Source organism: Littorina saxatilis, linkage group LG1, assembly GCF_037325665.1.
Source record: "Littorina saxatilis isolate snail1 linkage group LG1, US_GU_Lsax_2.0, whole genome shotgun sequence".
Taxonomy (NCBI): Eukaryota; Metazoa; Mollusca; class Gastropoda; order Littorinimorpha; family Littorinidae; genus Littorina; species Littorina saxatilis.
Genome location: NC_090245.1, coordinates 96265703 through 96282478, shown reverse-complemented (window position 1 = coordinate 96282478; position 16776 = coordinate 96265703). Strand labels below are relative to the sequence as shown.

The 16776-nt window shown below is 44.4% G+C and overlaps 1 protein-coding gene across 1 annotated transcript; it reads left to right on the top strand.

Annotated features, from left to right (window-relative positions):
• The first annotated feature begins 3988 nt into the window (after positions 1-3988).
• On the top strand, positions 3989-16483 carry LOC138954922 (uncharacterized). The gene is made up of 11 exons (XM_070326694.1): positions 3989-4173; positions 4957-5146; positions 6067-6193; positions 6558-6697; positions 7901-8095; positions 8388-8409; positions 9237-9683; positions 10936-11058; positions 12788-12997; positions 13485-13584; positions 16189-16483. The coding sequence occupies exons 1-11, from the start codon at positions 4032-4034 to the stop codon at positions 16266-16268; spliced, it is 1776 nt and encodes a 591-aa protein (XP_070182795.1). The 5' UTR covers positions 3989-4031; the 3' UTR covers positions 16269-16483.
• Positions 16484-16776: the final 293 nt, after the last annotated feature.

Genomic DNA, 16776 nt, shown 5'->3' with positions numbered 1-16776 from the left:
GTAGGTGGGAGTTTGCAGGGCTGAAACGATGAGGTACATGTAGAGACTTTCTGCATGTACTTGATGTAGCGGAGGAAGTTCAAAGTGTCTCTTTCCTTCCCCCCATAGAGTTCTACAAAGGCCCTTTCTCCTGCTCCTATCAGCTCATCAGTGTGTAACCGAGTGCCGAAACACTACGATCACCTCGGGAGGCGAAGTGCAATCAAACAGGATTGAAAATGTTAGAGCTAATTTCTTAGCCCTATAAAAACTGTTATGCAAACCCGAAGGTTTCCATGAACATACAGACAATCGGAAACCACCAGACCCCATCACAAACAGAATTCTACAATACACCGGTGTTGACTTTTAAAGGCCAACAACTCGGGTGCAGAGTCTGCTGTGAAAGGAGCGGTAGCCTCCCCTGTCACAAGTGTCTCTGCAAGGACTGGCGCTGAAGACATGGGCCTGCTGCACGAACACTGTTGACTGGGTCAATTTCGTTAAACACATTGGTTTTCCAATCCCGAATGGACTGCTAATTGTATCGCATCCACCAAAGGCGTGCGCAAACAGGATGTTCTCACAAACTTGAGATCCAAGAACAGTCTGGACTTTTCTGATGTCCCACACTTTTGCAGCTGATTTTGCTGTCGATGATCTCACTGATGTGAAGAAGACGGGGCAGTGATCTGGCGTAAGATGGTACAACAGAAGGATGAGCAGATCGGTGTCCTCGCCAACCAGAATCACGTTTTCCTTCCTTGCCAATTCCAGAGAAGTCTTTACGACGAGCCTATCAGCATCAGCAGTTGTATGGACAGTGTCAAAGCCGTGCTGTGAAAAACGGGAACTAAGGAGGTTGATGAACCGCTGTTTGTTGTTTGGATTCGTCAGGAAGCGCTCCTTTGGTTCGCACAGGACCATGTCACCCTCAAAAGTGATGGCACATGCTGTATTGGCTCTGCTTGTTCTTCGCAAATGGGCTGCATCTTTGGTGGTAGGTCCGCAGCTGTATCCATCAAAAACAACAGTTCCTTTGCCAAAATGACGAATGAGAAAGTCTGCGTAACTCTGAGTAAGCTGGTTGTATGTTGAACCACGGCACCAGGGCAGAAGGTGCAACAGCAAGCCACCATCGATGACATATGTTACATCATCAGGAATAGCACCATTTACCTGCTTTGTTGAAGTCCAGATGTAAGTTGCCAGTGCAGCCTTGGTACCTTGTCTTGGCAGACCACCCGAATCAAACAGCGATGCTGGGACACTGCACATCTCAAAGGCAAAGGCGTCCTCAAGACATCCGTTGGTGTTCTTCACAGTTGTCACTAGTCTCTGGAACAACAGCATGGAGTGAACATGTACTAGATCATCGTGCAGATTGGACGACTTGGCTTTCAGAGCCATGGTTACAGCTTGATCCTTCTTTTTAAAGGTGAAATCCACAACATTATTTCCGATCATGCTGCTCAGAATCTTGTTTCCTACGCCTTTTGCTTGTTCTGCATTCACAGTAGCTTCAGCTTCTTTTCCGCTTGAAATGGATCGGAGGGCTGTATCCACAGTGAAAGGGTTCCTATCAAGCAGATATCTCAAGATCAGCTGAATGTCTGTGTGATCTCGCTTCTGCCTTGCCACGCTCAACTCTTTGTGCTGCGTTTGTTGCTCGCTAGAATGGAATGCAACGTCTGTGACAGACTGCATTGCGTCGGGGATTTCTGCAGGCAGGCATACACAGTAGTAGGTGGGAGATCAATGCCATATGATTGAGCAGCATTCAGTTCAAATTTCCGTACCTCTGTGTAAGAACAGCTACAGCCAAGGTGGCTAAGGGTATCGATCAGAAACCGTGAACCGAATGATCGGTGCATTTGCACGCCAAGTGCAAACTGCAATGGTGCAATAACAGTGTTTGGCCTACTGAGCTGAATGATTGCTTGTCCTATTGCACTGATATAATGTTAGGTAACCTTGAAAGAAATGTACATATCCACTAACAAATGCACAGATTAATAAATAAACGCAACGTAAGTAGGTGAAGCTGAACATGGAAAAAAACTTATTACCTAACAGTCACATGCACGATCCACGTTGTTCTCAATGGACATAATTTCACAAGGCACATAGACAAAGACTGAATCTGCAATCGCCTAATAATCATTATAATGCGAGCAGTGAAATGCGCCCCTGGGAAACAAACAAATATATCTATACATAGATGAGACCAATAAACTGCTTACGCCATGCTGATTAAGCTATCGTGTGATGTTATTGAATAGTTTCCTTGGGTAGCTTGTGAAAAACTGTCGCTCCGAAAACTAAAATAAAATGTACGATATTTCGGACTCATCGCATGGTTTTTTCCCGGCCAACTCGATTAGATGTGTGCAGGCACACTGAAATGAATCAACTGCACCTAAAATGAATTTTATAGCAATTACTTCGCACACATCCAAACGCTTCCCAGCCTAATAGCATCGTCAGTCCACCGCTCATGGCAAAGGCAGTGAAATTGACAAGAAGAGCGGGGTAGTAGTTGCGCTAAGAAGGATAGCACGCTTTTCTGTACCTCTCTTTGTTTTAACTTTCTGAGCGTGTTTTTAATCCAAACATATCATATCTATATGTTTTTGGAATCAGGAACCGACAAGGAATAAGATGAAAGTGTTTTTAAATTGATTTGGACAATTTAATTTTGATAATAATTTTTATATATTTAATTTTCAGAGCTTGTTTTTAATCCGAATATAACATATTTATATGTTTTTGGAATCAGCAAATGATGCAGAATAAGATAAACGTAAATTTGGATCGTTTTATAAATGTTTAATTTTTTTTACAATTTTCAGATTTTTAATGACCAAAGTCATTAATTAATTTTTAAGCCACCAAGCTGAAATGCAATACCGAAGTCCGGGCTTCGTCGAAGATTACTTGACCAAAATTTCAACCAATTTGGTTGAAAAATGAGGGCGTGACAGTGCCGCCTCAACTTTCACGAAAAGCCGGATATGACGTCATTAAAGACATTTATCAAAAAAATGAAAAAAACGTTCGGGGATTTCATACCCAGGAACTCTCATGTCAAATTTCATAAAGATCGGTCCAGTAGTTTAGTCTGAATCGCTCTACACACACACACACACACACACACAGACACACACACACACGCACATACACCACGACCCTCGTTTCGATTCCCCCTCGATGTTAAAATATTTAGTCAAAACTTGACTAAATATAAAAAGAGTCTGCTTATTTGTGGTATGTGTTGAAGTTGAAGCAAGATCTTACCCCCTGTTAAAAGCCTGACGAGATCTGTGTTGGTGAGCGTGATTTGCTTGAGCACGAGACGATAGGTATCCTTGACACGCATGTTTGCACAAGAATAAACTCTTTAACTCTTTCATGATTTTGTCTTCGACAGCTAACCTGGTATACAATGTGAAAACCGCTACACAATTGTTTTGTCCTGGACTGCTCTTGAAATCTTTGCTTTGTTGAAATGTTCTGTGAAGAGGAACTACATCAACTCAGCAACCACTTCGCTTGGTAATCACACCAAGATCCATGATGATGCTTTTTTCATATCAACAGAAATATAATAGTTCTTCTGGCTTGTTTGAGTAAACACACACACAAACACACACACACACACAAAGACAGACAGAAAGAAAGAACCAGACAAACTAACTAACTAACTAACTAACGAACTAACGAACTAACTTACCTACTTACTATCCATAAACTAACTAACTAACTAACTAACTAACTAACTAACTTACTTACTATCCATTAACTAACTAACTAACTAACTAACGAACTAACGAACTAACGAACTAACTAACTGACAAAAGCTATCACAGCCACTAACAAGAGAAATATCAAAAAGCTCAACAAGAACAATAACACGATCAACAACAGTAACAACAACAACAACAACAACAACAACAACAACAACAACAGCAACATGCACTGTACACATTGTCTCAGACCTTGTTCGACATGCGTGCTGTGACACATGACTGGACCAACGATGACCTTTCAGAATGGACATGGCGGAGCGTGGTGCAGACGACACAGACAAGAGAGAGTGTTGCTGTCCACGGGTCAGCGAGAGTGTCCGGCGTGTGGTCACCGTGGTCTGCTGCTTCATCCTGGCCTGCACTGGGGGCTTCACCTACACCTTTGGTCAGTTTCCAGGAGAGATTGACCTTCACAATTCATTTTTAAGGGAGTGTTTTCATGTTTTGATTGTTTCTTTGGTTTGTTTGTTCTCTTGATTTTGTGATTGCTTACAGTTTGTTTGATATATTTTTGGTTTGTTTGCACAATTGTGACCCTCCACCACGAAATAAGTCGCATGTCACCTCGCGCGGTTCTGCGCTAGGCTCAATATAAGTCCGGGGAGTGTCTTGTAACAGTGTGAGGGTCACCTTAGTCACAGGCTTATAACTCAAACAGTTTTTGCTCTTTTCTAAAACGGGTTTCACCACTGGATAGAGCATAAAAAACTCTTTAAAGAAAATGTAAAATTATGAAAATCATGCAAAGGTGACATGCGACTCATTTCGTGGTGGAGGGTCACAATTGCACAATTCATGTTTATTTGAAATCAGAGGTTTATTCCTTAGAAACCGCTCGTTTATATTTCTCACAACTGAAAAGTCTATTTTCGTGCAAGATTGACTATTGTCCCGGTCGATGAAACAAAGAAGTAAGCTCTTTAAATGGAAAACAACATGAGTAAGTGAAAGTTCCGTGGAACAAGTCTTCTTGTATCTGAGGAAATAAAATTCATTGAAATGAAAAAAAGACTTTCATCGACACATTGTGCCAGGGTCATATCTGGTACTCTAAAAACTAAAGGGGGGGAGTTAACGTCCTCTCAGAAAATATTTCTATTTGGGACAAGAATTGGTGATACGCGAAGGGTACTCTAACGGTTGCTATATGCATATATCTTCAACCCAGGCAACATCAACCCCTACGTGACGTCATACCTACGTAACAGGACGCGGAGTGACGACACGGACTACATGGACACGCTGTGGTTGCCACAGACCACCTCCATCACCACCAACGCCGTCATGCCCCTCGTGGGCCTTTTGTCCTCCCTGCTCCACCTCAAGCTCTACATCGGCCTGGGAGTGTTCCTCTTCGCGTGGGTACTTAATTCCTTAACCTTCATCAAGTCACACTTTGGACTTCATGGTCCGGATCATGTGCGTCGTGTACGACCCATTCTTGAAAAGAAGGATTCAACGTGAAAAGTATGGTACACGACCCACGCCATCCGAATAAGGATACACTCTTTACCGCCTCTTTGCAGAGCATGGGTCGTACACGACCCACGTAATCCGAATAGGGATAAACATCGTAAAATTCTTCTTTGATTCCATATGGGTCGCCCACGACCCACATCGTCCGGACTGCCCGGTTCAAATTTTGTCAATGTTTATTGTTTTAGTTTACAAAAATAATCCTTGAGAAAGTGGTCGATGGGAGGGTCCTAAGGTGTTTTAGGATTACATGCAGTCTTAATAAAAAGAAACCTCCCAGTAGTTCCAGAGATACAGACACTTTTGTGAGGCTCTGGGTCATCCACGACCCAGGAAGCACGGTAAAGATTAAGGATATACGATAACGACACATGCACAGCCTAGCGGGGACTTTCCAATACATGTTCTACTGCTGATATGTTGAAGTCACCGACACAAGCTCCGTTGTTGAAATGTGACCCTCCATCACGGAATGAGTCGCATGTCACCTTTGCATGATTTTCATATTTGTACATTTTCCTAAAGAGATTTTTATGCTCTATCCAGTGGTGAAAATCGTTTTAGAAAAGAGCAACAACTGTTTGAGTTATAAGCCTGTGACTAAGGTGACCCCCACACTGTTACCAGACACTCCCCGGACTTATATTAAGCCTAGCGCAGAACCGCGCGAGGTGACATGCGACTCATTTCGTGGTGGAGGGTCACAAATTCACTTTCACTTCCTCGGGAAACATGCAGAAGAAGTAACAGAATGTTTACGTGACGCCATTATTTACGTTATGGCGTCTTTTCGAACTTGCAGTGTTTCATTGTTCTCGACTTACTGGACAATGCAGCAGTCGTTCCCTCTGGTCGTTCTCACGTACGGTTTCATCTTTGGTGTTGGTCACGCGTTCGTCTACCCCACTGCCGTGAACGTGGCCATGGCGGTAAGTCAGTGTTTTACACTTTTTAACCTCCACCCCTTCCGTTTTTGTCCAGTCGATTTTGAGGGTACCCTGGCATATACAATTTGAATGCAATGACAGGATAATTAATGCTTTTATTTGGGTGCGAAATTTGTTGCAATAATGTTTTGGCGAGGTTTAGTAGACCAACTATCCTACTTACTCGATACTTTGTGAACAGATCATGCATAAGCGGAAGTGAACGTACACCAAATATCAAGTAATTCGCTCATCAGATGTAGAAATTATAAGCATTTTCATGGGTGTCATTTTTATGAGTGGCATTTTATGGGGTCATCCTGTACTCGGACCCCTTGCACGATGTGCACGTGTATGTCTCTTGCAGTGGGCGCCGCAGCGAAAAGCCTTGGTGTGTGGGGCGGTGCTGATGGGGTACGGCGTAGGACCCACCGCCTGGAACCAACTGACCACCTGGTTCATCAACCCCAACAACATCCAGCCCGACCTCCACATGGACAAAGACGTGTAAGTTAGTGAGACAGTAACTACCTATGACATGATACAATCGGTAAACGATTTAGGTACTGTTGTTGTTTCCTCACCGGAATAAAGCCAGAACAAATGTGTTTCGCACAACAAAGTGAAAAAAAGGGGGGGGGGGGGGCTCGTAGGGGTTGGGGTTGGGATCAAAACATTTCGTTTGGCTTATGTCGCATTACCTCACACAATCTATGCCGTTATTTCGGGAGTTCTGCCAAACATTTTTCACGGTTGGGGAAAAATGAGTTAAAATTGCCTGAATTGTAATGGCTTATTCGGTTAATTCGGCGAAAAGAAATCCCAGCAGCTTCTTTGTTTCAATATAATCAGGAGATTAAAGCCTGACACCGTTGGGAAGATGGTACCGTAGTGGTAGTCAAGGGTTTCGTAAGTTGATCAACCGGGTCAGAGGTTATGGCAGGGGCGGATCAGTTGCTTTGTAAGGGGGGGGGGGGGGGGCACTTTGAATAGAAAGTGACTGTGATGGGCGCGAAGCGCCCGAATTTGCTAGGGGGGTCCGGGGGCATGCCCCCCCCGGAAAATTTTTTTGCCCAAAGAAGCAAAATGGTGCCATCTGGTGCCATTTGAACTTAGAAATGGTCATAGAATCAGCATAGACAAATCTTTTTTTTTTCTTCTTCTTTTTTTTTCTTTTTTTTTCGGGGGGGGGGGGGGGCACAGGGGGCACGTGCCCCCCCCCCCCCCCTCGTCCGCCCCTGTATGGCCTTCCAGTCGAGTTAACAGTGTGCATGTAGTCATCTTGTTTGACAGCACGCGTCTCCTTGCCTGCACTGTATGTAGTCAGCTTATTTGACAGCAAGCGTCTGCTTGCCTGCGCTGTATTGCGCAGTGTCACATGTGACTTACGGATACGTTAACGCAAACCAGGGATGGCCAAATCTCAAAATGCCAGCCGGGCGAGTAACTTCAATAAAGTCACTAGCCCGGCAGAAATCTCACTGGCCCGGTACATACTACAGTTGATCTGCAGTGTTTATATGGCTTCAAAACTCGATATTACAACCAAAAGTGTTGCATTGGACCAGAATGTTCACTGACCAGCCGGGTGAGTTGCCAGGCAGTTTCTACTTGCCCGGCGGATTTTGTACACGCCCCTGGCGACCGGGCAGCCGATTTGGCCAACCCTGTAAACCTTTAGTGACTTAAAGTCCATAATGTTTCGTCCAGGTACTTCACTCAAGCGGAGGTTCTGGACAAAGTGCCGGACTGTTTCCTGTTGATGGGCACCGTGCTTGCCGGTGTGCAGGTCGTCTGCCTCGGCGTCATGTGTGTTCCTCCGCCACCACCGCCCACAGTAAGTAGTCCGGTGTGCAGGTCGTCTGCCTCGTCGTCATGTGTGTTCCTCCGCCACCATCGCCCTCAGTAAGTAGTCCGGTGTGCAGGTCGTCTGCCTCGTCGTCATGTGTGTTCCTCCGCCACCACCGCCCACAGTAAGTAGTCCGGTGTGCAGGTCGTCTGCCTCGTCGTCATGTGTGTTCCTCCGCCACCACCGCCCTCAGTAAGTAGTCCGGTGTGCATGTCGTCTGCTTCGTCGTCATGTGTGTTCCTCCGCCACCACCGCCCTCAGTAAGTAGTCCGGTGTGCAGGTCGTCTGCCTCGTCGTCATGTGTGTTCCTCCGACACCACCGCCCTCAGTAAGTAGTCCGGTGTGCAGGTCGTCTGCCTCGTCGTCATGTGTGTTCCTCCGACACCACCCCCCACAGTAAGTAGTCCGGTGTGCAGGTAGTCTGCCTCGTCGTCATGTGTGTTCCTCCGCCACCACCCCCCACAGTAAGTAGTCCGGTGTGCAGGTCGTCTGCCTCGTCGTCATGTGTGTTCCTCCGACACCACCGCCCACAGTAAGTAGTCCGGTGTGCAGGTCGTCTGCCTCGTCGTCATGTGTGTCGTCATGTGTGTTCCTCCGACACCACCGCCCACAGTAAGTAGTCCGGTGTGCAGGTCGTCTGCCTCGTCGTCATGTGTGTCGTCATGTGTGTTCCTCCGCCACCACCGCCCTCAGTAAGTAGTCGAGTCCGGTGTGCAGGTCGTCTGCCTCGTCGTCATGTGTGTTCCTCCGCCACCACCCCCCACAGTAAGTAGTCCGGTGTGCAGGTCGTCTGCCTCGTCGTCATGTGTGTTCCTCCGCCACCACCGCCCTCAGTAAGTAGTCCGGTGTGCAGATAGTCTGCCTTGTCATGTGTGTTCCTCCGCCACCACCGCCCTCAGTAAGTAGTCCGGTGTGCAGATAGTCTGCCTCGTCGTCATGTGTGTTCCTCCGCCACCACCCCCCCTCCAACAGTAAGTAGTCCGGTAGAGAGGCAGTGGCGTATTAGCTACTTCACAAACAAAAAGCTGAATAGAATTTACAGTGTAACACTGAATAGACAACCAAGAACAATAATTCGTGTAAGGAATACGCTAATGGTCGGTCGCTGTGAATCTGCTTTGTTATCACAACAAAATGATACTTACACTGTTTAACTTTTAAGCTGAACTAAAACACTTGACACTACTCTCCTTGCAGGCCCGCGTTGTAGATGGGGGGCAAAAGTCACTCAACACCGGTTATTCTAAGACGAAACAGGAAGAAATCTCACCTTCAGAGAAGAAGACACAGGAAGTAGTCACATCCCAAGAGACGAATCAAGAAGTAGTTTCATTCTCCGAAAAGAACACACAGGGCGCAATAAACTCGGAGACCTCGATCAATGGGGAACAGAAGTCACCCATCACCGTTTCTTTAGGGACGAAACAGGAAGTAGTGTCATCGTCAGAGAAGAAACAGGAAGTAGTGTCATCGTCAGAGAAGAAACAGGAAGTAGTGTCATCGTCAGGGAAGAAGACGCCGGAAGCAGTCTCAACCCGCCAGTACCGTCCCAAGGAGGTGCTCAAGTCCCGGCCTTTCTGGACACTGTGGGTCATGAATGTTGGGGTCACCGTTGGTACCGCCACCGTTTTGTCACTCTACAAGGTGTGTACTTTTTCAGCCCCCCCCCTCCCCCCTCCCCCTTCCTCTCAACTTCTTTCTTTCTGTCTTTGTAATGTTCAAGTGTCTATACGCGAAAAGTCCCAGTACTTAAAGCCATATGTACTCAATGACTATACACGCTAATTGCTTTACCAACAGCTGGAGACATGCTAAATTAAGTTCCCTGCGAAATATTGTGGTCTAGGACCCCTTCAATGTTGAGATATGTTAATTTTCATTTTGATCTGGATCGTCCTATTTATAGATTTGGCAACACATGTAACGTTGATGCAAGGGAGCTAACACCGCGGCTTTGTTGACATCCTCACTTTTTCAGAGGCTAGAACAAGCTGTAATGCATGTATTATGGTCCGCGCATGGTGACATATCGTCATTATATGGTCTTATGGTGCGTTTGACATCGATTATGGGCAAACTACACTTTGTAAACACGGGAGCGCGTACATATGCCTTTAAGTTTGTGAAAATGTAATCAAATGGGAACATAATTCACAGGAATTGAGCACAGGGAGACGGGCGCATTGGCCTAGTGGATAAGACATCGGCCTCCTGTGCGGAAGGTCTCGAGTTGGAACCCCGGCCGCGCCTGGTGGGTTAAGGAAGGATATTTTTCCGATCTCCCAGGTCAACTTATGTACAGACCTGCTAGTGCCTTATCCCCCTTCGTTTTTACACGCAAGCACAAGACCAAGTGCGCACGGAAAAGATCATGTAATCCATGTCAGAGTTCGGTGGGTTATAGAAATTTTTTTATTAAGCATGCTTCCCCTGAAAGCGGCGTATGGGTGCCTGAATGGCGGAGTAAAAACGGTCATACACGTAAAACACCCACTCATGTGAAAACATGCGTGAACGTGGGCGTTTTCGCCCTTTAAAAAAAGAAGAAGACAGCACAGGGAGACTTGGTTGTATACTAGAAAAGCTATTCAGGGTTTTTTCAGTGCTCAAAAAAAGAACATAACAAGCCATTCGATATGGATTAAAACACACACACACACACACACACACACACACACACACACACACACACACACACATACACACTCATACACACACACACACACACACACACACACATGCACACACACACACACACACACACACGCACAAAAAACCCAAAAAAACAACAAAACTACAACAACGATCAGCATGTAGATAAATCAATTGTTTAGATTTAAACAATGTCAGGCAATGCCACATAATACTCACATGAGTCTCTTCTTTCCTTCCGCAGGCGTACGGCCAGACGTTCATTAACGATGACCACTTCCTGTCTGTAGTGGCATCGGTCAGTTCTGTCTTCAACGCTGTGGGGCGTCCCTTGTGGGGAGCCCTGGGTGATCGCTTTGGGTGCAGGGTAAGGGATTTCGTTTGCTCTGTCTGTCTGTCTGCCTGTCTGTCTGCCTGCCTGTCTGTCTGCCTGTCTGTCTGTCTGTATGTCTGTATGTGTCTGTCTGTTCTATATTCAACTCTGAGGCGTGTAAGGGCCACTGTGCTCTATCTGTCTGTCTGTCTGTCTGTCTGTCTGTCTGTCTGTCTGTCTGTCTGTCTGTCTGTCTGTCCGTCTGTCTGTCTGTCTGTCTGTCTGTCTGTCTGTCTGTCCTTCTCTGTGTGTCCTGTCTACACATCTGTGGGGGTGTGTCGTGTGCGGTGTGGACGCTGTTGCAAGTACAGTGGTCGCCGGTTAATATGACCACTTTGGGACCGGGATAAAATGGTCATAATATGCGGCTGGTCATATTAACCGATGTTAGAGAAAACGTCAACAGCCAACTGGTCCAAATTGGGGTTTGTCATCCAGGCATTCTTGGAAGCCTGGTAATCAACAGGAAGAGATGTTGGTTCAACGTGTTTGAAGCAGCGCGGTTTTTTCGACTTTCCAATAACCATCATCCTTTTCTTCTCCCCAACCATGTTGCAACACACCAGCGCAGTTATTCTGTCTTTGGCCGTTTTAAACCCCCTGGCCGATTTCTTTTCACTGTTCGAGACGTATGCGATCTTTCCAACGAGAAAACCATCCATCGGTTGGTTTGAATTCAGTGTGTCTGAGAGCCGTTGCCAATTCTTCTGCTTTTGTACACAACACTGGTCCATGAATTGGCGCGTTCTTTGCTCTCATCTTCTGGAAATCCAGGAACCACTGAAAAAGACCATCTTCCACATCTTTGTCTTTTCCATGTCGTAGGCGCTTTCGTTGCGGTGAATCCTGCGTTGCGCACTCCTTCCTCACGCTGTCTTCATTCTTGAGAATGTTTGTCAAAAATCCTCTGTTGACGCCCAACTGTGCAGCACTCTCACGCATGCTACAGGATGGTAGAGCTTTAAATTTGTCAATAAGTTCTAGCTTTTCCTCGGCTGTCCGATCTTGGCGTTTTCGTTTCGACATTGTTTCCTCTTGAATCAGACTGAAAGATTGGTTGGCTCGTGCTATGTTTGCCAAAAAGAGAGAGAATAATGTTCGTGATCACTTTAGATTTATTCACGGGAAATAATGAAAAGATCGCACGTTTTATTGCCTTTTTTATGACGCTCAGTCTCGGGGGAAAAAAAGAGAGAGAATAATGATCGCGACATTAGAGATCACTGATCACGGATCACTTTAGTTTCATTCACGAAAAAGAAAGAAAATATCGCACGCCTTTTTGCCTTTTTAAAAAGATTGTATGTATTTTTTCCCCCCGAGTGATTTCAAACTGAAAAAGATGTGAACTTGTTGCCATTTTCTCGAAACAATGTGGCCATATTAAGCGGCGTTGTGGTCATATTAAGCGGCTTTTTCTAACACATAACAAAGAAGGACAATTCCGGACCGGGTAAAATTGGTCATAATACGCGGCTGGTCATATTAACCGCGGTCATATTAACCGGCGACCACTGTATACCTTTGGCAGATGGACAGAATCGAAGCAGCGAGTCGAAATGACATATCATCGTGTTGAACAGAGCTATTGTGACTTTGAAATTTGATTCATTCCGTTAACCTCATTTTCATGTTCAAGGGACATGACTCCATGAAGGGATTAAAGTACCAGTTGATTTGGGACACTGTTCTTGAATTTAACAAATGTTTCTGCTCATGACAGATGGTTGACCTGATAGCACAGAGCATGCTGGCCTGTCTCGTGGCCACGTTTGTCACGTGCGAGACAGCAGGGCGGTGGGCCTTCATGTTCTGGTCCGCCGCCATGTTTTTCACCATCAGTGGCGTCTTCACTTTGACCCCGCCCCTTATTTTTGCCCTCTATGGATCCAAGCACTTCCGGGTCAACGTAGGCCTGATGGATATGAGTGGGGTCAGTGCTTCAAGTTTAAAAATAAGGCTTCACGTCATTTTGACTTGTAATAATAATAATGATAATAATAACTGGACATTTTTAAGTGCCTGACCTATGGCTCTGGGCCCTTTACAAAAGAACATATACAGAATAGAACAGTTAAATGTACAACCTACATTCAAAATTAATCATACAGACCAAATTCACCACATGTACTGTTCACACAATAATCATATGCAATACACACTATACTAATGTCTTCCAATTTATTTCAGTAGGGAACAAAAGTAGACCTTTGTCTCATTTGATTAAGATTCTGATTTAAACCGGCTTAGGTTGATAGTTAAACGTCATCTATTTGTTTCCGAAGACATCACAGCCTTTGCTTGTTACCAGCCTAGTCAGATTTCTACTAGCATTTGCAACAAAACTACTCTGTATGTTGAATTGTGCGTTTGTTTCGTCAACTTGGCTAAGACAAGAGGATGTGTGTGTCTATGAACAGGTGGTCGGCGCGGTGCTGACGGTAGTGGTCGTTCCCATTCTGAAAGACGCCTTTGGTTGGCACGGCATGTTCTACGTAGGCTTTGCTGGACTCTTTGCTAGTAAGTCACGTGTGCAGTTTTTGTTTGTTTGTTTGTTCGTTCATGGGCTGAAACTCCCACGGCTTTTACGTGTATGATCGTTTTTACCCCGCCATTTAGGCAGCCATACGCCGCTTTCGGAGGAACGTGTGCAGTAGAACTCGCCATTTAAGTCCAACCAATCTAAGACTTCCCCCCTTTTAACCCCTTCACTGCCCACCCCGTATGTAATACGTGGTCATTTTCTGTTTATCGTACGCCCATAACCGTATCTCATACGTGGGATTTGTGTCAACAACATTTCAGGACATTTCTGAAAACTAAATGGGAGGTAACCACTGTCCAAGTACTTGTAGGGGTTCTAAACACAGTTCTTTCCCATAGACCGTTCGGATAAGTTACTACCACTGTGGCAGTGAAGGGGTTAAGACCCCGTTTTCTCAGACTTTGTGTTCTCAACCTCTGTAAATTTACCCCGATTTTAAGACCTTTTGTTTAAGACCTGGTTTTCTCAGATTTTGGAGGTGTGGGGTGGGGGGGTGGGAGGGGGGAGGTGTTTTTACTGTACAACTAAAGGCATTTTGGAGTGACAGAAAGTCGCTTCACATTCAGTGTTTGTTGTTGTCTTGAGTGCAAGGAGACTTGTTTCGCATGGGGCGCTTTTATTATATTTAGTCAAGTTTTGACTAAATATTTTAACATCGAGGGGAATCGAAACGAGGGTCGTGGTGTATGTGCGTGTGTGTGTGTGTGTGTGTGTCTGTGTGTCTGTGTGTGTGTGTGTGTAGAGCGATTCAGACTAAACTACTGGACCGATCTTTATGAAATTTGACATGAGAGTTTCTGGGTATGAAATCCCCATACGTTTTTTTCATTTTTTTGATAAATGTCTTTGATGACGTCATATCCGGCTTTTCGTGAAAGTTGAGGCGGCACTGTCACGCCCTCATTTTTCAACCAAATTGGTTCAAATTTTGGTCAAGTATTCTTCGACGAAGCCCGGGGTTCGGTATTGCATTTCAGCTTGGTTGCTTAAAAATTAATTAATGACTTTGGTCATTAAAAATCGGAAAATTGTAAAAAAAAATAAAAATTTATAAAACGATCCAAATTTACGTTTATCTTATTCTCCATCATTTGCTGATTCCAAAAACATATAAATATGTTATATTCGGATTAAAAACAAGCTCTGAAAATTAAATATATAAAAATTATTATCAAAATTAAATGGTCCAAATCAATTTAAAAACACTTTCATCTTATTCCTTGTCGGTTCCTGATTCCAAAAACATATAGATATGATATGTTTGGATTAAAAACACGCTCAGAAAGTTAAAACAAAGAGAGGTACAGAAAAGCGTGCTATCCTTCTTAGCGCAACTACTACCCCGCTCTTCTTGTCAATTTCACTGCCTTTCCCATGAGCGGTGGACTGACGATGCTACGAGTATACGGTCTTGCTGAAAAATGGCAGCTACTTGACTAAATATTGTATTTTCGCCTTACGCGACTTGTTTGTGTCTGTGGTCAAAGAGTGTAGTCCCCTTTTGTTGTTCTGCATGTCAGAGGTCAGAGGATTGAATTTAGTACTTGGATGTCTTCTGTCATTTTTGAGTCTTTTTACATTTAGTCAAGTTTTGACTAAATGTTTTAACATAGAGGGGGGGAATCGAGACGAGGGTCGTGGTGTATGTGCGTGTGTGTGTGTGTGTGTCTGTGTGTGTGTGTGTGTGTGTGTGTGTGTGTGTGTGTGTGTGTGTGTGTGTGTGTGTCTGTGTGTGTGTGTAGAGCGATTCAGACTAAACTACTGGGCCGATCTTTATGAAATTTGACATGAGAGTTCCTGGGTATGATATCCCCGGACGGTTTTTTTTTTTTTTTTTTATAAATACCTTTGATGACGTCATATCCGACTTTTTGTAAAAGTTGAGGCGGCACTGTCACACCCTCATTCTTCAATTAAATTGATTGAAATTTTGGCAAAGCAATTTTCGACAAAGGCCGGGGTTTGGTATTGCATTTCAGCTTGGTGGCTTAAAAACTAATGAGTGAGTTTGGTCATTAAAAATCGGAAACTTGTAATTAAAATTATTTTTTTATTAAACGATCCAAAAACAATTTCATCTTATTCTTCGTCATTTTCTGATTCCAAAAACATATACATATGTTATATTTGGATTAAAAACAAGCTCTGAAAATTAAAAATATAAAAATTATGATCAAAATTAAATTTCCGAAATCGTTTTAAAAACTATTTCATCTTATTCCTTGTCGGTTCCTGATTCCAAAAGCATATAGATATGATATGTTTGGATTGAAAACACGCTCAGAAAGTTAAAACGAAAAGAGGTACAGTAAAGCATGCTATGAAGCACAGCGCAATCGCTACCGCGCCAAACAGGCTCGTCACTTTCACTGCCTTTTGCACTAGCGGCGGACTACGTTCAGTTTCATTCTGTGAGTTCCACAGCTTGACTAAATGTAGTAATTTCGCCTTACGCGACTTGTTTTGATTTGCCACCTCATTTCATGTACCTGTCTGTTTTACTTCCTGAATATTTTTTCATTCCTTCTGGTCAAAGTGAAATGCGTGTAATAATACAGATATGAAACACTTTGTTGCAGGTATGTTGCTGAACATGTCGATGAGTCTGAAGATTGGAGACAGTATTCCTGATCACATGCGGCCCATACTGTCACTCTAGTCTTCGGGTGGTCTTTGTGTGTGTGTGTGTGTGTGTGTGTGTGTGTGTGTGTGTGTGTGTGTGTGTGTGTTTGTGTGTGTGTGCAACCAATTTAGATTCTTTCCTCCTTCCCAACATGTACATCTTGTTGTTTACATAATTATATACAGTTGTGTAAATACCAGTACCTATGAGAAAGGTTACTCTTAATACAACTCTGCATTCCTCTGGTGATAAAGTTTTCGAGATCGATCTTTCTGTTTGTGTCTCTTTTCCTAACTTCTGTTATATATATATATATATATATGTGTGTGTGTGTGTGTGTGTGTGTGTGTGTGTGTGTGTGTGTGTGTGTGTGTGTGTGTGCGTGTGTGTTGGGCGGGGATATAGCTCAGTTGGTAGCGCGCTGGATTTGTATTCAGTTGGCCGCTGTCAGCGTGAGTTCGATCCCAGGTTCGGCGGAAATTTATTTCACAGAGTCAACTTTGTGTGCAGACTCTCTTCGGTGTCCGAACCTCCCCCCGTGTAC